This window comes from Callithrix jacchus, chromosome 6 (assembly GCF_049354715.1).
Source record: "Callithrix jacchus isolate 240 chromosome 6, calJac240_pri, whole genome shotgun sequence".
NCBI classification, from domain to species: Eukaryota; Metazoa; Chordata; class Mammalia; order Primates; family Cebidae; genus Callithrix; species Callithrix jacchus.
The window spans coordinates 131550663-131572658 of record NC_133507.1 but is presented as its reverse complement, the minus strand read 5'-3'; the positions used below and the strand labels follow the sequence as shown (position 1 = coordinate 131572658).

The 21996-nt window shown below is 36.4% G+C and overlaps 1 protein-coding gene across 44 annotated transcripts in view; it reads right to left on the bottom strand.

Annotated features, from left to right (window-relative positions):
• The window catches only part of UNC80 (unc-80 subunit of NALCN channel complex), a 232044-nt gene that overhangs the window by 160583 nt on the left and 49465 nt on the right, over positions 1-21996 (bottom strand). For 18 of the 44 annotated variants that reach the window (XR_013519086.1, XM_035305573.3, XM_035305581.3 and 15 more), the window contains 8 exons: positions 17665-17811; positions 14340-14487; positions 12147-12295; positions 9582-9748; positions 8734-8832; positions 4629-4843; positions 3424-3530; positions 1987-2083 (listed from right to left, as the gene is read on the bottom strand). Coding sequence is in view for 43 of the 44 variants with exons in the window: in XM_035305573.3 (XP_035161464.2) it covers positions 1987-2083; positions 3424-3530; positions 4629-4843; positions 8734-8832; positions 9582-9748; positions 12147-12295; positions 14340-14487; positions 17665-17811 (1129 nt within the window). In the remaining variant the exon portion in view is untranslated. The remainder of the gene's footprint in view (positions 1-1986; positions 2084-3423; positions 3531-4628; positions 4844-8733; positions 8833-9581; positions 9749-12146; positions 12296-14339; positions 14488-17664; positions 17812-21996) is intronic. The other 26 variants (XM_035305575.3, XM_078328402.1, XM_078328403.1 and 23 more) reach the window with 3 other exon arrangements.

Here is a 21996-nt window from a genome sequence, read left to right as displayed (position 1 = left end):
CAGAGGAAGGCCCAGTCTCAAAAAGAAAGAAGAAGAAAAAAGGACAGATGGAAGGAAGGAAGGAAGAAAGGAAGGGAGGGAGGGAGACAGCAAGGGAGGAAGGGAAAGAAAGAGAAAGAGAAAGGAAGGAATGAATTTTTTTTTAAATAAGAAATGCTCACCAAATGTGAAAAACCCTGAATTTTTTTAGTTTAAGCCTCAGTTACACTTTAGTGCATAAAGAGACCTCAAAGATGTAATCGCAGCTTCAGTCAAATGACATCCAATTAGCATGACACATACCTGGAGAACACACTTTAGCCCCACACTTCATTCTCAAAATAACACAACAAAAATTTCTTTATAATACTGATGTCTGAACAAGAGACATATTGTCTCTAAAATATCGTGAGGAGAGGAAAGAGTAAAAGGACTGAAAGTGACAAATGCCCTGGTTGTTAGGAAGATTTCTTAAAACCACAGAGACTAATAAACTTGATGTTTGCCCTAGCCAAATTCTATAAGAGATAATTAAATAGGAATGTTTTCAAAAGAGAAATAATCATAGGAATCACCATAACTTTATTATGCTGAACTAAGCCACATTCTTCCTTTTGATAGAGTTGTAAGGATATCATAGGAATGTTTTGGTAAATTCTGATGATGTTTTTGTAGTGATATGGGAAAGTTCTCTGATCACTAGAAAATTAAGTGTATGGTTCACTAAAAATCTGTGCCCACAAATTATTAATCAAAGTCAAGTAGAAGTATTCCTAGTTATATCTTTGCATTTGTCGGTTCAGAAATAATATGAACAACTTGGACAAGAACAGGGAAATGTGCATGTCTCTGCAGACAGATCTTCTAGTACAAAGAAGAAAAGACAAAGTTCAACTTAGTTTTAGTTCTCTTTTCATTCATTTGCTTATTTGCTATATATAATCCCAAATACTTCAAAACTATGGGTTCTGTCTTTTAATTTCCTTCCTGGGCAAGCGACTTCACTACCTCCAAAGTTAATGAAATAATAAACTTTAATCATTTTTGAAATGAAAAACAAACAATGGCTATATCAAAGTATACCATGATATTCATTCATGTGAAAAAAAGCTGGCAAAAAATTAATCAATACAAACCAATTACATGATGTGAAAATGGAGAGTGTAATCTTAAATTGTGCTCATACACTTCCTGTAGTCCTCAAGCTTAATAGTTACACTATCCACTGTACTAATTAATTTTAAATATGGCATATTGCATTTCATTCTAAGTTCCATATTTTATAAAAAAGGACATCATCTAAATAAAAATACATAATAACAAGGAATCAGAATGGTGATGAATCTGGAGACACTTGCATGCAAGGAAAAGTAAAGAAATTGAAGACGTTTAGCTAGCAGTGGTGAGATCAAAAGAGAGAACATGAAATGGATAACGTATGGAGCTTGCATGATGTGTGTGTGAAAGTGTATGTGACGTATATGTTTGTGCATTTGTCCTAGTTAGACATCATAACTAGGACAAATGAATCAAATTTATGGATGAGTATGTTTTCAGAATGTAAGGAAAATTTTTCTAATAATTAAGGCTGCCTTGCTCTGGAACAGGTTGCTTTGTAAAATTATAAACTCCCCCTCAGCGGAAGTGTGCAGAGGGTGGCCGGCCACCTGTCAGCGATATAATGAGCAGAATTTGTAAGTAGATAGGTGGGTGGATAAAAGGATCTCTGGAAGTTTTGTAAAGTTCTTAGATTTTAATAAACGATAGAACAGCTAAAGAGGCTGAGTCTTACTCTGCAAACCCAGTGCCCATCAGAGAGTAAGGAACATAATAAGGCTTCCATAAATGTCTGTTGAATCAAATTGCAAACAGAGAAGCTATAGGTAGTGGTAAAAGATATGTATGAGAAAGAAATGAACGAAAATAGACTATGGGCCACTTAATCTAATCAAGTTTTTGTTTGTGTGACGAAAGTTAAATAGAACTCTTAGGATGCATGACATTTACCAAGACGCTTGAAGAAATTCTCCTCTTCATCTCTTCCATTTTCCATTCCACTTCCTGGCCCACCTTCAGAAAGCTTCACAGCACTGGTGAATTTGACCTGGAAAAAAAAAAAAGCAAATTAGAGAGATAACAAGATTCAAAGGTAAATCTTTGCAGTTAGATCAATCCTTTACTTGAAAATGAAGTGTTTAGAATATGATGATTACATTGCTCTTCTGGCTTCCACATCTGGTTAGTTTAGTCATCAATATAGTTCATTCCAATGTGCCAAAAAGACATCACTGTAACTAAAAGGGGGAACCAGGTCCCAGATTAAAAGCTAAATAATCAGGTACTATAAAAATAATTGAAATATTCTTAGAGTTTAAATCCGATAGAGTCCAAATTGAAATTCATGAATAGCAAGACATAGTCATTGTTTACAAATACTACAATTGAGAGGCAGACCAAAGTGAAAGATAGCCAAATAGAATACTTTAAATCTCTGTGAAATAATCAGTATAAATTCATTTATAGGGTGTACTATAATTAAAATGTATAATAACATGTTTCTCTTTCTAAGAATTAAAATACGTTCTTCATCTTGCTTTTAGGTCAACAGTACTAAAAATTTACCACACAGCAAGGGAGCTATGGGCCACACAAACTCAAATACTTGACTTATTATTTTATTTTTATATTTTAGCAAATAGAAGGTAAGGAAGGAATGATACATATATTTTCTAAATATCCTATAGTCTTGCGTATTATTTGCATAATTTCAAAATATCACTTTTAAAACAGACTAAAGAAAACTGTGTGATTCAAAAACAAAAGAATATAAGCAAATAATATGTATACATATAAGGAAACATAACTCATATAATATGCTGAAAATTAGGCATACAAATGACCAGGTCATGAAGCATCCACAGGGAAGACTCTTGGAAGAAATCTTATGCTACTTCGATGCTTCACAGTATTATGAAGGGGCAGTTTAGTGAAAAAATTCATCTTGAATTTCTTCTTTCCAATACAGATAATGGTTCAGATGGTGCCAAAAGTAGTGGAAAAAGGATGAGTGATGTGTGTCTTAATATGTAAAAGGAATCATTTTAAAATTATTGGATTCTTGGATAGGAGTTTGAGATGTCAGTCATTTCATAGGTGTGTTAAAAGTTAAAAATAGCTGGGAAATAATATCTATATACACCTCTATATCTGCATTATGATTTTATATAATTTTTCGGCCACACTTTTCCTTTTTCCTCTTCATGATAGCCTACTACTTAAACATTTTAGTTTCCATTGATTATCTCAGTTTCCAATGTTAGTTCATCTGGAGAGTTTCTTCAGCTTTTCCTTATTTGGCCCCTGCAGGTGTTTGGCATTTCTCAGTCTTCACATGTTTCTATCAGTGACCTCAACATTCACTTACACAAGTTATGTCCTGTTTACCTTGGAGCTTTGCCTGATGAAAGAGAGTCGGTCCACAGAACTGATGTCCAGGAGATCCTCCACACCATCTGCCAGGCCTGAGAGGGATGATCTTTTCAGCCAGTTCCCTATTTAATAGTTAGATCATTTAGATCAACGTAGCATTTTCTATCCAATGGATTAAACAGAAATGTCAACATAAGCCCAACAAGCAATTCAAGTTACATGGCTTGGTATAAATAGAAAAACAAATTGTTTTCAATGTACATGCTTTGAATCAAAATGTTCAATGTTAGACTATAAAATTACATGAGCATGTGGGACAAGCACAAAAAGAATCTGGGTTGAAATGAAACCATCATCCATCCAGCTTCACATCTCCCATTAAAGCCTGTGAATTTTACCTTCTCAAATGTGTTCACTTATCTCTGCCTACATGGTTACCACCTAGTTCAAGCTTCCGTTTACTTATACCTAAACCTACTAGCTAACTTTCCATCTGGTCTCCCTTATCTACTCATGCTCCCTCCAGTATGATTTCCATGCAGTGATGTTTTGGAAAAAGTTTACTTGCTTGAGTTACTCTCCTGTTCAACATCCCATCTTGGCTATCTAGGGATCTAGAATGAAGAGTCAACCTAACCTGGCCCCTATCATTCTACTACAGCCATACAGTCACTTGTCCCCTTGTTTCAGTTCCTTCACTTCCCTCTAGCTTCCTAATATCTTTGCATGCAATGGCTACATGGAGTGTTCTCTTTCTCTCTCCCAATTATCTTGCAGATCTTAGCACCACTACCACTAGCAAGCCTTCCCTAATTTCTGCCTCCTCCCCCACATTCAGGTTAGGTCTCATTGTTGCATGTTTTCATAGCACTATGTATATTTCCTTCATAAAATTCATAGTTTGCAATTATACTTAGTTGCACGATTATTTGCTTTAATGACTGTGGTTCCTACCATACTGCAAGTTTAGCAAAGTTGGGAAGCCGTGTGTATTTCCTCACTATTTAATTCTTGATGGCTAATGTAGTGATTGCACACATAAGAGGCATGTAGTAGGATACTGAAAAATACATGTGGAAAAAAATTTAATGAATGAATGAATGAAGTCAGTCTAGGGCTTATAATTTGAATGTCTTCTTTTTCAGCCCTACTGTGCATTACTGGGTTGACCTGAGGACACAGTTGGTAATAAGATAATCTATAAATAAATACAGACATACTTTTACCTATGGGGAGTTTAAGCTTCTTCCGAAGGGAAATTCTTCGTGATCGTGAGCGGGCGCGTCGGTCAGAGGTGGTCCCTGAGTGGGCAGTGGTGCATTCTGAAGTGTCCTGCTCAGACTGGCTGCTGGTGTCACTTGCTGCACTCTGGGACTTGAACATCTTACGCCAGAAATCTTTCCTTCCCAGGTTGGCCCCTTGCATCTGCTCATCACTGTAAGCAAGCAGAGGATAGGGTTAAACTTCTGACACTTGAGAAATTCTCCTAAATTTCTTTCAGCTTCCTGTCAATGATATTTAGGCAAATCATGTAACATGATCTTTGGTGGGCTGAAATGTGGGAAGAGTGGGCATTGAAGTAGGAGGAAAGAGACCAAGGTTGATCTTCTGAGCTCTTCTTAAAAATAGTCATGTCTCAGCTATAATTCCAGGTGGTTGACTTTTCTCAACTTTAATAAAAAGAGTAAATATTATTGCAGGTGTGAGTCATAATACCAGAAGCACTTACAATATCAGTAAATGCTTAACTTTTTATTAAAGATCCCTGAGGCATGTGCAGTACTGTTCCTCATTCCCCACCCATCACCCTAGTGTAGTGATCACACTGTACCCAGGAAATGCATTATCCTACAACCAATAAGTCGAAGAAATGACTCAGTAGGACAGATAGGAACACCTGCAAGTGGATTTGTGACTAGGCTATTCCACAAGAGGAAAAAGACAAGTGGCCAATAATATGCAGATTTTAATCTCACCAGAAATTTAAAAAAAATAGGCATCTGAAGTAAGATCTTTATTTTTACTCAATAAATTAGCAATGATTAAGGGAGTTCATGAGGGTTCCGGGGTGGTGGGGTGGGGGGTGGGGAGCAATGGTTACTATCATACTCCCAGTGGGGAGGCAAAATGATTCAACCTCTCTTGAAAGTAATTTGGCAATGTGTTATCCAAAGCTTATATCATCACCCTTGACAGAGATATTCAATTTCTAGAAAGTAATCTCATTGAAATCATGAGACAACATACTAAGATGTAGGTGCAAGAAGGTCAAATACTCACACTAAGTTATTATTGGTCAACTTTAAAAAGGAGGAAAATGTCTAAATGTTCAATACCAGGGAAACAGTTGAATAGATGATGGGATTTCCATATGGTGATATACTCTGTAGTCATTATAATTTTATTTCAGAGGACTATTATACAAAAAATGTTCACTATATACTGCAAAGTGAAAAGGCAGCAATGAAATGGTTTAAAAAGAACATCACCAGGTTAACTGGGGAAAAAAGTAAATCTGTGATCACGTACACATGTGGCCAGGTGTCTGAGTGTGGTTTTGTGTGCACACATACTCAAAAACGTCCCCAACATAATACACCAAATGTTTACAGATATTATCTCTAGTTGGTGGTGTTTCTATTTTTAAACTGCTTTCCCTTTACGTTTTTCTGTGTTTTCTACATTAGTCAGCTTGAGCAACATGTATTACTGTAGTAATTTGGACAGGAAAAGGTATAGAAAATACTCTAGCAATATTTAATGAAACTTACTTATGGGGTTTTAGGTAATTATTTGCTTACAAGCTATAGAGCTGAGTCAACTCAAAACTTGACAGAACTGTGTAAAGCAATTATTTTCTGCAGATATTTATATGGTTATTCAAAATTTCTTAAAATCTCATCAGAGTACTAAATATTTAAAAATTCTTTTTTAAAAAATAGGGCATTCTGTTCATCAAATATAGTATGAATTTTAAATTTATTTTCTAAAGTTTGATTTCTCAGTTACTTTTTATCAAATGACCACAGGGTATGAAGCATTTCTCACTTTCGGCAAAGGCTTGGCATAATGGTAAGTATACGGCTATGCGGTCTGGCTGGAAAAACGTCCAGGGAGGCTATAATTTCTCAGTTTCTTCAATAAAATGTTATATAGGCTTTTCCAATGGTGTGTATCAATACTGAGTTTCAGAGAAATGAGTGCATAAAACTGCTTTAATATGACTCAAGGAATGTGACTATTATTTAAGAAGGAAGAAGACACAGGGCCAGAAGGGGAGGAAAGGAAAGAGAAAGAGAAGCTAGAGGAGGAACCAGTGTTATCTGATTCCTTTCTTTAACCACTCATCTTTCTCCAGTGCTAAAGTAGGGGACATCTGACATGCTTACCTTCTGGGCCCATTAGGATCATGAAAAAGTTCCATGTTTGACATTTTATGACATCCCTCTCAGTGGAAATATTTATATAGAGGCATATTAAAACATGCATCTTTACATAAAAGGAATGAACAGATGTGCTAAATGCTAAGAAATTAGGTGGTGTTTACAGAACACTGAACAAAGAGAATATTTTGGAATCTAGAAAACTTAATCACCTAGAAATACACAGCCGATTTACTGATTGATTGATTGATTGATTGACTGAGATGGAGTCTCCCTCTGTCACCAGGCTGGAGTACAGTGGCATGATCTCTGCTCATTGCAACCTCTGCCTCCTGGATTCAAGCAGTTCTCCTGCCTCAGCCTCCTGAGTAGCTGGGACTATAGGTGTGTGCCACCACACCCAGCTAATTTTTGTATTTTTAGTGGGAGATGGGGTTTCACCCTGTTGGCGAGGATGGTCTCAATTTCCTGACCTCATGATCTGCCCACCTCAGCCTCCTAAAGCTGGGATTATGGGCATGAGCTTCTGCAACCAGCCAGTTTTACTTTTTAAATCCGATTTTCCCATTTGATCATTCTCATTGATCAGATTAGCTCAATAGTTGCTGGTGTTAATTGAAAAGAAAAATGATCTCTTCTTTTTTGGGCAGACTTTTCATGTATAAAGCCTTTTAACTAGTTTTGTAGCTATTCAGCCACCGAACTTTGTCTTTCACATTAATTTTTTTTTTCTGTAGACCTTATGTTTAAATTTTTATCATGTCTTTAAAGAGAAAACTAAAACTCAATTTTAAGAAAGAGAGCTAAAGAAAACAAAAACTTAATAATAAATAATAAATAAACTCTGACAATTTTATCCTTTCATCGATTGAATCACTCATGAAATATAGATTAAGTGCTTATTATGAGCAAGCCCAATCTCCATACTGGGGGTATAGCCATATGCAAAAACTCACATGAACCCATGAATCGATCTACTTGAAAACTAAAATAACTAACTAAATAAATAAAAATTAAAAAAGAAAACTAAATAAACACAAAATTTTATTTATCACAAATTTGTGTTTACTATAAAATCTCTAAGATTTTGAAGTGCTACAAGAACTGTGTGGGCTTTTTTTCTTTGAAGATTTTGTTCACTTGCTATGGATTCCCAAGGTCCTATCTGATTGCTGTTTGCTTCTCACTTTGGTTTCCCTGACTATGAAGAAAGGATACCATAATACTTAGAATATTCTGCACAATTCCTAGAAGAAAAATCGCTTAATACTGAGCAAGGTTTTGGGAAGCAGAATGGTATACCTATAATGAAGCACATGTTTTCACTCCACTTGTGGATTAGTAGATCTCAAAAGGAGAAAAAATACAAATTAAACTTGCATAGAACCAGGCTGTACACTTAGTGTCAATGGTAATCCTTATATTTTCTGGGAGCACTAATTTAAAGATATTTTTGATTTTTCCGTTATGAAAAGTGTAGATTAACTGATCTCAGAGGAGGTTGGAATGGATCTCAGGAGAGGACCAAGGTACAACAGGTACATACAGTCTATATTTCAACTAAAGGTGAACACTGGAGAAATTTTTGTTACTTCTTTTTGCAAAAGCTTTATTAAGTATATTGACAGCCATTTGTACATTTAAGATTTAAAAAAATTATAAGTGATTTTAGGCAAGAAACTGGATGACACCCGCAGACCACCCGGTATATATGCCATTTGGAGATGGGAAATGTATTTAGGGAGGCTTCTTATAGGCACAGACTGGTTATTTGTGATTTGGCCTGGAGAGGTTAGTGGCATTGGGAATGAAATGTAAAGGATAGAAACAATGCAAGTTCAAAGGAGATGAAAAACAAACAAAGAACAGTTTGGAAAACAGAAATTCTTGCAGTGTGAAGTGTATAGCCTTCTGCATTGGAGACAAAACCAGTGCTACTTACTGCTCTGGAGTCTGTGAGGGGCGACCGGACATGAAGCTGCGACATTCCTCAGGTGCAGAGGATACCTGGCCTTTATCCACAACACTTCCTGCCTCTGACCTGTGCAAATGGTGCATTCCAACAATTACAACAGAGCAGGATACCAACTCCTAATACTTCATATACTTCATAAAATAAAACACTCAGTTGTAGACAACTTCACAGCTTGTGAACTTTATGTCACCAGGAGTCTATGTTGTATGGAATTTATACCACACCATTAACTCATGACTTAGCTGCCTTTTTGCTCCACAATAGCACCATTATTGCAAACAGAGTCAATAACTGCAAGCAGGATTTTAAGTTTAAGAGTTTCTTTTAATTTTTAAGTAGCATTTAATATATAATAGGCATAAAATAATTATATGTTTACTAGAAGGAAAAACAACAGGGTATTACTTAACCATTTGTCTTTTGTCACATTTAGAATAGATTTTACTGAACAGCCTCATATGGTATCAGTAATTGCTTTTCCTTTCTGAATAAAAGTGTAAATTATGTACAGAAGAGACTGAAACAGGTAGCATTTTACCGTTTAATTAAGAGCTATGAAGTGAAGTTCAAGTATATGAAAGTTCAAGAACAACTAAGCATTAATTCATATTAGAGGCGGCATTTATTTGACAGTAGATTAATTAATTTTCTAAACTGCAGCTGGACCATACCTGTGAAACCACTTACACAAGATAGTTTTACCATTCCTACACTGAAGTTTCACCACATCAAGAACTGCACAAACAGTACAACAGCAGATATTGTTCTACTGACATAAGGCAAACATTGATATTCAGAGAGTTCAAGCTTCCAACCTTTTACTGCCTGCAGGCTTAGATTCCTGTTCATTCTCCTCCGCCTTTTTCCCTGGTGCTAACTTCTCGGCACTGTCAAGCAAAGCACTGAGGGCTACTCTCCTGAAGACATTCCCATGAGCCTCCTTGATAAACTGGACCAGCTGACGGATGTCACAATACAGCCCCTGTTTGGAGGCCAGAAGGAAGTTGGAGAAAGAAAGATAGCTGTACGATTAAATCATTTCTCCAGGTAGAGAGGAAGAAAGTAATTCCTTAGGCTTAGATGAGCACCGGAATCATTAAGACAAGACAGTTTACTACTGATGAAACTGGTGGCATACTCCCTCTACAATGTTCCTATAAAAGAACATCACCAAGACCTTTGCTGGTCATCCTTGGTATGAAAAAGGATGGTTGCCACATTTCATTCAGAAAGTCGCCTGCATCATTAGAACGACATTAATTTACACTTTAAACCCTTGGATTCCCAAGCTTTAATTTTCTCTTTTAATTGTAACTTCTGAAGAGATGCCTGCAATGAAAAAGGTAATCAAAAATTTGTTTACACTAGAGATTTCAGTCCCTGTTTGGCTTCTTCAAATTTTCTGCATCATTATGGCAAAATATGTTAAGTCCTCTAGACACTTCTAATGAAGCCAGATTATTCAAAGGATGATGCATTTTGTTGGACAGATTTGGCAGATTACATATATGTTTTAGCCCATTTGAACATGAACTTGACTACAAACTCAAGGTGATATAGGGCTATTAAAATCAACATACTGGTAAGTCAATATTTAAAATATATATGCAGGACTTTTTCTTGAGAAATCAAGCTTTGCATCAGCATTTCCCCTGTCTCTCTGCTCATTAAGAAGGTAGTTAACTGTATTTCTTGCCTTAGGTTCATGGCAAAGAAGAATGCAGAAGCCTAAAGAACACTTACCTTGGTAGTTTTGGTTTTCAAAACCTAAGACCACTGGGACAATTAAGCCCATAACTTTTAGGAAAGTAGAAAGTAGGATCCTTGGGGAAAACATGGATGGAGAACTCTTTGGGTTCTGTGGGCAACAGGGCGCTGTGCCCCTCACTCTGCTCTGTAGCAGCTCCTCTAGGAATGGGGCAAGACTCAAAAAAAAAAAGATTCCAAACTCGCCAAAGGGTGCACAGTCCTAAGCACATAGAAAAGAGTGCTATGTGAAATCAGAGGTGTAGGCTAATGATTGAGACCTCTGGAACCTCCCAAGGCTCTAGATGCTACCTAAAACTGGGGTCTTTATACCACACTGTGAAGCGGGGAACCCCAAAAATGACTAAAGTTTGATGTCCCACTGTTCTTATGGGATGGGAGTTCAAAATCAAACTTAAGATTATTTCTTTTTTTAAAAATCAAAAAATATAGTGTTTTTCTATACAGGAGTCTATAAAAAAAGATTTATAAGCAGTCATGTATATTAAAATCAACCTGTTAAATTACTTTTGCTATGGCCAAATCGCATGCATGGATGGTACCTGTGTTATACTCCAGCTCCAAGAACCTTGCTGGGTTGGCTTTGATTGTCAGCAAAGTTCAATTCCTTTAGTTTGGAGTTTTATTCTGTTTATCTCAAGTTGAGTGAGTCGTTTCAATAGTTATAATAGCTTAAATAATTTCCTTGATTTGGGCACATTAGATGATAGGGTCCACATGAGCAAATAGGCTGATTTCAGCATAGGGGTCATAATATCTAACAGACTGGTAGGATAGAGAAATGCTACTTTGCCTCCCAAAGATACCTGAATTCATCTATTAATGTCAGATTTTTTGGTCTTAATCTACAAACCACAACCTCCTTGGTGGCAATTAAGCACTAGCCTTTAAAAACTTTTTTTAAATTTTTATAGATTTTGGGGAACAGATGGTATTTGCTTATATGAGTAAGTTGTTTAGTGGTCATTTGTGAGATTTCAGTGCACCCATCCTCCAAGCAGTATAAACTGAACCAGATTTGTAGATGAAAGTATCTCTCAACTCCTTTCCACCCTTCCCGAGTCCCCAAAGTCTATTGTGTCATTCTTATTCCTTTAGCACTAGCCTTTTATAACCTGCTTCTTCCCTATCCTATTGTGACTTTAGTGGTTTAATTAACACTTTCAAGACAAGTAGTTAAAAGATTCCAGACAGTGGCTATTAAAAGAAAACAAAACCAATTTCAGCAATATATTTGCATTAATTTTTAAAGTTAATATGATTTCAAATAATGCTTGGAATAACATTGTTTAGTATTTTATGAGGCAACAAACTGTGCTCTAGAACCTTCTTTTTGAAGGGCTCAATGTACTTTACAATTATTTCACTGAACACCCCATAACCTTTGAGATGGGAGAGGAAGATAGGTGAATTTGCACAATAAGTAACAAGGAAAAGAAAAGTGTTGTTAAGTCTCCTTTGTGACTTAGTGGTGACACCGGGGAAAATAGATATTTTAACTTTAAAATGTAGACTTTAAGATTTCAACTTCTCTTCCTCATGGCCATGACAATGAGAACTTTTCTCAGGGCAGAGACTGAGCCCTCCTGTGGGAAGAGAGGAGAGCTTCTCACCAGATTCTCAGGGCTGTGCAATTCATGTGTGGTTGAAGCGCAGCGTGTGATGAGGGATTTAAACATGGCACTGACGATAATGCCTTCCACATTTTGGGCTGTGGATTTGTTGTCCACTGTGGTGAAGTTATTTCCAAACCCAGCCTTGTCTGGAATGCAAAGGCACAAATTAAAGACAATGTTTCCTTTAAGCTACACAATGGGTAGGAGTAAGGCAGTACTTGGCACCCAGGAATTAGTGAAGTGCTACATGAAATACAGAAACAAGGAATTAAAGATGCCCCTGGTTTAATAATCCCTATGCAGACTTGGAAATAAATGAATCATCCTCTCCTTTAGAGTCTTTACTATGATACAACCCATTGCGTTTGCAGAACGGCTTGGTTGATAAATCTTAGCAAAGGAAAGGAAACCAACTCTTAACTTTAGGAAAGAGTTTTAGGCTTAGCGTAGTTTTTAAATAGGTGATCACTTTTTTAAAAAGTTTCCTAAATGACCCTTCAATGGAGAGTTCATTTTCAAGCTTTTTGGTGGTGAGAAATGCTACTTTCTCAATGGAAATTGTTCAGTCTGCCTGAAGTGGAATTAGATGGGGTCAATCAGGTGACCTGGGAAGGGAGACGGAAGAGTCAGGTGGGAGCCCTGCAGGGAAGCTCACACAGGCCCTGCAGAGTTCTTCCAGAAATGTCTTGGGCAGGTGGAGAGGGGAAACATCCCACGTCCCTCAGAGCCACATCCTTCTTGCTCACACATGTGAAATGCCAGTGAATGGAAGCCTTCGGCCCCATGGTACTTTACATCAGTTTTTCACAGAAAACTGTATCTTTCATAGGCGACAGACACATAGGTATCCTGTGCCCATGCCAGAGGATTTCTCATGGCCTGTGAACCACCTGTGAAATGTGACGAAGGGCATGGGAAGCTCCAAGATTGACCAGATGGGGACTTACGTCTGCCTGGCTGATTCACTGTGATCCACCCCTGAATAGCAAGCAACGCAGGGGGTATTTATCACTTTAAAATAATATGCTTTGTTACCAAACTCTCACTGTCTGTGCCAATTGATAGAGGATGATCTCTAGATTTTACATTGCTGAAAGAAAATATTTTAGTCTATGCTTATGGTTTCTATCTCAAATGGTTTAAAAAAAAGAAAAATAATAATTTGTAATCAAGAATTTCTCTTGCATTGTCTCAACTACAATCCTAATTCATTGTCTTTTTAATGTATAATGTTTGGTTTAAAATAACTCTGCTGACAGATTGAGAGGTTCTATGGAGAAGCAATATTTTATTTTAATGTGAAACCAAACAATATTCCTGGGTTACAACCAAGAAAACTGCTTCTAAATCCAGCAAATATACTTCCATTATAAACTAATCAACTACTATCATACATGTATTATATAAACAATAAAAGCCTATACTACAAAACTATCCTTCTCAGACTCAAATTAAAACGTGTATTTTATTCAACTCAGGCTTCATGCATTATTTTCATTGCATTGCTGCATTTGCATTCACACTGTACTGGCAGTCTTTGGTTTACTATAAATGCAATTGACACTTATTGGTCGCCCCCTGTAACTTAAATCTTCATACTAGAGTTTTCTTAAAGCCATGAACTTATAAAATGGCTTGTAGATTTATCTGTGGATCCATTTGCCTGTTTTTAAAAAATTAAGGGTGTGTGTGTGTGTGTGTGTGTGTGTCAAAATTGTTACTGTTTACTGCAAAATTATAAGGTTTTTTCCTCCCATTTTACTTTGTGAAAAAATTGTCAAGCACAGTACCACTATGACACCTGTACATTTAGATACTCATTTCATAGCTGTTGAACTAACGAATCTGATCACTGCCTCAGATGTCATACAACAGAAGGTTATATGAGAGAGAGGAATCCCATGAGTGGTAGTATAAAATTGAGGGGTTAGGTGAGAGTGCCACAAGATTTACCAAACTCATTTATTGTGGTAAGTTGTCCTCAGAAAGTCTCCAAAATGTGTCCTCAGAGACAATGTGCAAGCTTTTCTTGTTTATACACACACATGCAAACACAAGCACACACACATGCATGGACACATATGTATCTTTCCTCTAAATTCTACCTCCACAAATTTAGTGTCCCCCTGAAACACTACCTGCTTCACCTCACAACGACTTCTCCTAGATCTCGGGTGCAACTTTACTTACTGTCAGTGACTGGCTCCATACAAAATCCTAGCAAAGCATGCAAGAAGTCCACTACATTATTGAGAGAGTCCTTGTTCACATAGTCCCTCATGGTTTGTCGGAACTGCATCTTATCTAGCTTGTATAGCTTAGTGAGGCAGTTCTGGGCCTGCAATGAAGGAAGAAAAGTGAAAAAGTCACAAGTACCAGCTTAAGCTACGGACACTGGTAGTCTGAGACAGAAGCTTTCAGAAGGCAAAGGTTTCCAGCCATCCCCAGTGGTCAGTGCCAAGCAACCCTGCTAGCCCCTCTTATCTGAGTAAGATGTGAGCAGAGACAGACTGAGAAGTCTGAGGATGTTTACATTGAGAACAACTGCTCCACAGGAAAAACCCCAAAACTCAAAGCTAAGGTCTAATGCTGGTCCCAGAAAGAGTTCAGTATTTTCACCAAGATCGAAATTTTAAGATCTTAATGAAAAAAACTCAAAGTTTGAAATTTAGATAGGGGATAGAATTGACAATCCATTTTAGAAAACCTCAAAGGCTTTGGGCAATGGGAAGATATGTGCCACACTACGTCTGAATAAAAGAGATAAAAGAATGTCTATACAATGAAATGAAATGGGACAATGACCGAAGTCTCTGGGTTGAGGGGAAAAGGGATAAGGATCAAGAAAGAAGGGGTAGCTGAATGAGGGCCATTTCAATTATGGATGGAGAACTTTGGGATAACCAGGCACAGGCATTGAAGTCAGATTAGGGAAGGCAATTCCCGAGAATTGGGATTTTATTGGTGCCCTTGAATGTGAACTAGAAGAAAATTTAGTTATGTCACCATTTTGACAAATCAAGGCCCAGGAAAAAATTCTTGGACATTTTGAGAGAGAAAAAAAGATCATAAAAGACTGAAACTTGGAATTAGCAGTAGGCTTCTTGGTATAACCTTGTTATAATCTCTCCATCTGTACTGCAAAGTCAGATGGATTGATAAGTTTTTCATTTTTCCTTTATGTCCTAAATTTGAAATTAGGTATTTTTATTCCCAGGGAGTTTACAAGTTTCCCTATTGAACAAACTAATTTTTTTCTCTTGAAAAATAAATGCTGCTAGCTATAAAATGAAGTTTGTAAAGCACTTAGGTAAAATATATTTTGCTTGAAGAAGTATTTGTCATTCCATAAAGAATTTGTGAAGATGTTTATTGTAGCATTCATAAAACACTTTAAAACCCTCAGTTGGCAGGCCCTGAAGTACAAATTATTCTGTTTTCTATAAAATATGCCAAAAAGGCATAATTTCAAATCTTGTCTTTAGAGGATATTAAAATGTCTTTATGGTCTGTATGAGTTCAGTGGGAAGTTTAAGCAAGCATAAGAATATCATACTTTAAATACCAATTCTGAATGAATATCTTGAACTTCTTCAAAAGATAGAAAACATTTAAGAAATTAATTCCTTTTCAATAATTGGGGACTACCAGCTAATGATTAGATTAGTACTCTAAGGTACGTTGAAGCATTATATGATGAAATTGCTGGACACTTGGATGAATATCGTTAGAGTAACCTTCTGTTTCTTGGAAGAAAAAAAGCTAGGGAGAGGACCTTGTCTGGCAAAGGTGAGAAATATTCTTAGCATCTTAAAACTTAAATAGTTTCTGCAAGGCCAATGGTAGAGAAATCTGGAAATGTTTAGCTTCTGGAACTGAACATTTCCGAGGGAAAATTTCCCAAATTTATATCTCTTGGACAATGTGTTTGCTGAGTATGAATAAGCAAATATAATATCAATAATGAGCATTGAACAAACAAGATAATAGAGGAATTGTCTCATAAGTCAAGTTCATTAGACAGATAGAACACTGGCTGGATGCCCTCATAGAAAGTGTTCAGTGCCTCATAGGAAGTGTTCAGGTGGAAAGTATGATGAACTAAGTGACAACAACAGCTCCTCAGACAGCTTCTGATCCAACTCACCCCGCTTTCTGTGAATCCAGAAAGACAAATTGTGGTTATCAGAGCCAGTTTGTACTTCTAACTAAAGCATGACGTAAAGCACGTTATGTTTTACTGTTTCGTGTCATAAAATTGGTCTTCTGCATGGGGAGTGATGTGGTTTATTTGTCTTTGAAGGTATTTATTCATACCATAATAGAATTTAAAATCAAAGATAAAAAATCACATCTACATGTGCAAAGATGGGGGCAATACCAGCTTTCTATAGCCTTATTAATTATTATTTTCAATTTTTGGCCTCAAAATCTAGATCTTGGTCAAAATTTTCAAGTTTCAAAATTTAGAAGCTAATAAGTGTAAATATAATCCCCACATACACATAATAAACTAAAATAATACAACATCATAGAATATAAAAGAGCAAAACAGAAAAGGATAGATAGATGGATAAATGAGAGATGATACATTAAGCAAGAAACCCAGCATGCTAATACTGTGTGAATGTTTCATGACAAAACCTAATATCAAGGAAAAAGGGGCTGGCATTGGATTTTGACATGATCCTAAAACTCTGCCGAGACATGCCAAAGGATTTTTTAGAACTCAAATTTTCATCAAACTCTTATTTATTTTTAAGAGCATGTTTTCTAATGATTTCAATTCAAACATACATATGAAGAAATCGTCTCAGCTCAGACTGTGAAAGTAGGTTATTGTTCAAATTGAAAAGGAAAATTAACAGTGAGCAGAGAAAAAAAAATGAGCTGGAAGACCATTTCCATGACAGCATTACATTTGGCAAGCCCTAGGGCAGAGTTTCAAGTTTCACACAGTTGGCAGGGACATGAGCTCAAATATTCAGAAGGCAAGGTTCAATCTCAAATAAAGCAGCCATATAATAACTGGCTACTTTTATAGTCCTGTTTTGTCCCAATAAGGGCCATTTTCCATATCTTTGGAAGAACAATAAACCAGGTCCTAAAACTTTGAACCCTTTCTCCAATATGCAATATGCTTCTATAGTACCCAGGCAGATGATTAAACAGTCATTTGTTACAGGCTATCAAAAGCTTGCTAAATGTATTCATCTGCGCAAAAGTTCTTTCAAGCTGCAATTCACATATTCCAATTATATATCCTTTCACTAATTAGGAATTGGTCTGCCCTAGGCAGGAGGCAGAAATGTTTTCCCAATTAAACTTTCCTAAGCCTGGGTTTTAGATGTCTTGAGATATATCATAAGAATCTCCTCACGCCGAAAGAGCATGAATTACTCCTACAAAATACAATATTTTTCAGGGAACACTGACCCTCATTGTCAAAGGACTTATTCTTAAACAGAAGGAAAGGAAGAGGGAGAGGAAATGGAATCTACTTTAATTCTCTTACATTCTCTCGGAATACCTGGTGTCTCAGACGATCTCCAGAGAGCCCTCGGTGTCCTTCTCCGCAACCATAGGCACATCCCAAAGACTTCACTATTTTGATGAGCATTGTTAGAGCAAGCCTATGGTTGCTTACAGGTGTACTTTCATCCTGGTACCCATGAATAAGAAAGAAAGAGAAGTCTGTTTACTTTGTCACTGAGGTCCTTTTGCTGGGATTCTATTGTATTATTAAATCAAGTGTATATGCTTTACAGTGAACATCTTCAATTTAGAAAACAGAATTGTAATGTGCTCAACAAACATACTCAGTTTTCTAAAATTTAGTACATGATTTAAAACAACAAAAAAAACTATGTATTTTGAACACTCTCTGTTGCTACAGAATATAAGCATAGGCCTCTTTGTTAGAAGACATGCTTTTATATCCTTGATCCCTGTCAGACAATCACCTAAAGAGAGTCAGTGGAGACTATCAGTGATGAAAGCAAGTAAGTTTTATTAGAAACTACCCTCATCAGTAGGCTTCCGATACTACCACCAGGCCAGGATCACTGCGAAGTTTCTGGAACTGATCTGGAAAGGTCTGGAAGTTTGAAATCTCATGGCAACTTCTGACATTTTTGAGGGCTTTTTTCTAATTGTATACTTTCACTGTATTATGTACACATGCACAAGCAAAGTGAGAATATACAGAACTTTATAAACACTTCCAGCTTGATTCTTCTCTTGAGGCTAAATAGGAAGACCCCTGAGATGAATCATGAGAATTCATATCACCTTCTCTTTTGCCCCATTTAATCTTTGTTGTTAGTGGAGAACATGGCTTCCAAAAAAGAAACTTCCTTGAGTTATTTCCAAAGAAGCATAAGGAAGCAGTTGCTAAGGAATGAAGCAGAGCGCAGTGTGGAAGAGCCACTTTGTTCGGGAAGCTGCAACCTGCCTCAGTCCTTCTCCCACATTCTACTGTCAGCACATACACCATAAACCTGGGATTCCAGTGCCTGGTCCTTAACTACGTATGATGTCAAATAAGTTAATTAATCTCTTTGTGTTTTTGTTTCCTTACCTGTGAATTTAGGATTCTAATAGCTGCCCTTATGACTTCATAGGTTTACTATGCAGAGCAAATTAAATAATGGATGAGAATTTTTCTGCAAATTGTATGTGACTTTTCCATAGCCACATGATTGGGTTGACACATAAACTTTGAAACCAGATACAAGTATTCAAATGTGCATGTGGTATAAAAGGAATAGGGGCTTATCTATACATTAGTATGGGCTTTACTATGATAGGGTTGACTTTCTCCTCCTTAGTGTTATCCAGTTGGTCCTTCTTTTCTTATCTGTAAGCTCTTGCAGTGGAAGTGGTGCTGAACTCCAGATACTCTCCTCTTGGCACTGAAGCATTCATCCTCTGAGCTAGTCAAAGTGCTGATGGCTCACTACCCTCAGGTGAGTGCCTCTGAAGGCCCCAGCTAGCGAACTGCCTCAGCCAACATTATACTCTCTTCCTGGAGACAGTCTACCTCTAATGACTGGACAGGGTCATAAAGGGATCCAGGGTGTGTTTGCCAAAAAGGTCTCTTTGGAGACTACTTAAAGAGCCATCCCAGCTTCAGAGCTCTCTGTGTGACTAGCTTAGGCCTCTATTACAACTATACTGTAGTTCAATTTCTCCCTATGCCCTATCCTGCTTCTTCATACCTAACAGAACTTAATCCTGAGAGGACATTCCAGTAAACTGCCTGCACACATATATTCCTGTTGGAGTCTGTTTCCAGGGAACCTTACTTAAGACAGCTCAGAAGGTTGCAAATAGAAGACTCAAACTTATCAACAGAACTATGTATATATAGGTTGAATATCCTTATTCAAAATACTTGGACTAGAAGTATTTTAGATTTCAGATTTTTTCAGATTTTGGAATATTTGCATATACATAATGAGATGGGAATAGGATCCAAGTCCAAACACAAAATTCATTTATGCTTCATATAGGCCTTATATACATAAGTTGAAGACAATCTTATATAATTTAATAATTTTGTGCTTCAAATAAAGTTTTGACTACATTTTGTCTGTGACTTGTCACATGAGGTCAGGAACTTTCTACTTGTGGCCTTATGTCGGATCTTGGAGCATTTTAGGTTTCAGATTTTTGAATTTTTAGTTTGAATTCCAATTTTAGTTTCAACATTTACTAACTATATAACCTTGGACAAACTACTTAATCTATCTGTGCCTTACAAAATCAGAATCATGATATCTATTTCACAGAGTTGTGAGAATTAGAGTTAAAACATGAAAGGCACATACTAATAGAAAACCAATTTATTATTAATAATAATAATAGCAAATATTAAATTTTCAGTTAATTTGCTAATAAAAATTAGCAAATAATAAAATTATTATTTTTATGTGTGGGGCACTGCTTTCCTCTGGAGCACCTTGATGCAAATTAGAAAAGGCACCCCTTCGGTGGAAAATTAAAAGAAGGTGAGCCCTGTGAATGGATGCAATCCTTTGGTGAGTGGTTCTGAAAGCAGAGGCTGAACTGGATTTCAGTCCTCACTGGCCTCCTTAGTCAAGGGCCTTTGTGTACAGGGCTCTGTACAGGCTACAAAGCCTAATGCAGCAGTGCCTCAGAAAAGGTCATCCTGAGCAAGGGATTATTTGGAAGATTGGTTTACATACATTTTTAAATTATTATAAGTGCCTTTAAAAATTCTGTAGTTCTGAAAGCTCTTTGTAAATATCTATTCAGATTTTATTTCGTTAGACCTTCAGATGTCCTTGGGATTCAGGTTGCTTTCATAGGAGACATTTAGAAAGATATAGCAAGTTACAGGCAAACAATTGAAGATATTAAATAACATTCCAAGCTCTCAGCACGAGTTAGTGCAAATACAGAAATGGAAATTAGATTTTCCTTTCTGTCTTAATCAATCCCTATGCTTCTGTTATTAGTAAGTTGCAAAATTAGATAAACCTTCTGATTTCACCGAAGATAACAGATGGGTTTGGGGCAGAACAGACCTGTGTGAATCACAAACAGAAGGCACTTGACCCGCCATCAGGTTTTATTTTATAAATTCTTTGTACCAAAAAGAATATTATTTTGGGAACTAACTGTAAAACATATATATCTTGGTGGCTGTATTGGAGACCACATAATCTGATTTTAAAAACCCCATACTGATAAAAAGTGATAATTTTGGTCAAAATAACATCTATTATATCAAGCTATAGTACCTAGATAATATCTAGGTTCTAAATAGTCAAGATACTTGTAGGTTTTCAAAAGAAATTTGGTTAAAATGGCACTTGGATAAAATTTCAAAACTAAAACAGAAAAGCAAAAATGAAAAAAAAACAGTAATTACGAACCTCTGAGATCCTTAGTATGCACACAAAACCTCATCAATTTAGTTGGGACATTTAAGCTTTGCTGATAAAAGCTTATCAAAATTTCAAAATATTCTCCCTTTTTTTCTTTCTAATTTCCCTTGAACGTTATAATGGGCAAAATACCATTTATAATCTCTTTGTCCAGACAGAGTTGATAGGTAAATAATGGAAATTCAGTGAAGATCTCACTAGTTTCTGTGTTTGCAAATTTGGTCCTTATAACTTGGATTTGTTTGCTAATTCCTAAGCAATTGATCACTGAATGATTCTTTAGATCTTAGGATCTGCAATCAAATCTCTTGTGATATGTACCATTATTTGGGTAATCTTCATTTACAGTGAGATCTGAGGTTCCTTGCATTATCCTCAGTAATGGATAAGGTGTTGAGAAACTTAAAAACCAATAAAGTCTATTAGAATTGCCTTATGACTAATATGATTAAGGCAGGAGAAGAAAATCCTAAAGAAAAAGGTTCAACAACCCAAGGATACTGGAGCAAGAATATTTGGATCAGAGTCCACAAATATTGGGAAGACAGGAGTAAACAAAAAAATGAAGGAACACAGATGATAAATGCATATTAAAAGTGTCAAGTGGTACTTGAAAGAAATGAAGAAATTGTAAAAGAGGAAGGAGCACTGCAACATTTACTCTGATGAGAAAATCTGATAACATGTAAGAAAAATGGACAATTTATAGTTTATACAATATATATCTAGATGGTAGAACTCTATACAGTATGGCTTCACATGTGTGAACACTTGACATGACGTGTAGAGTATTTGTTAGAGATTAAAGCATCTTGTTTATTTCAATTTCTGAATATCATTTTCTATCTAAAAATGCAAATTGAGATTAGTGTAAGTTATGTGAATTTAAGGTGTAGTAATCTGTATTTAATCCCAGCACTTTGGGAGGCCAA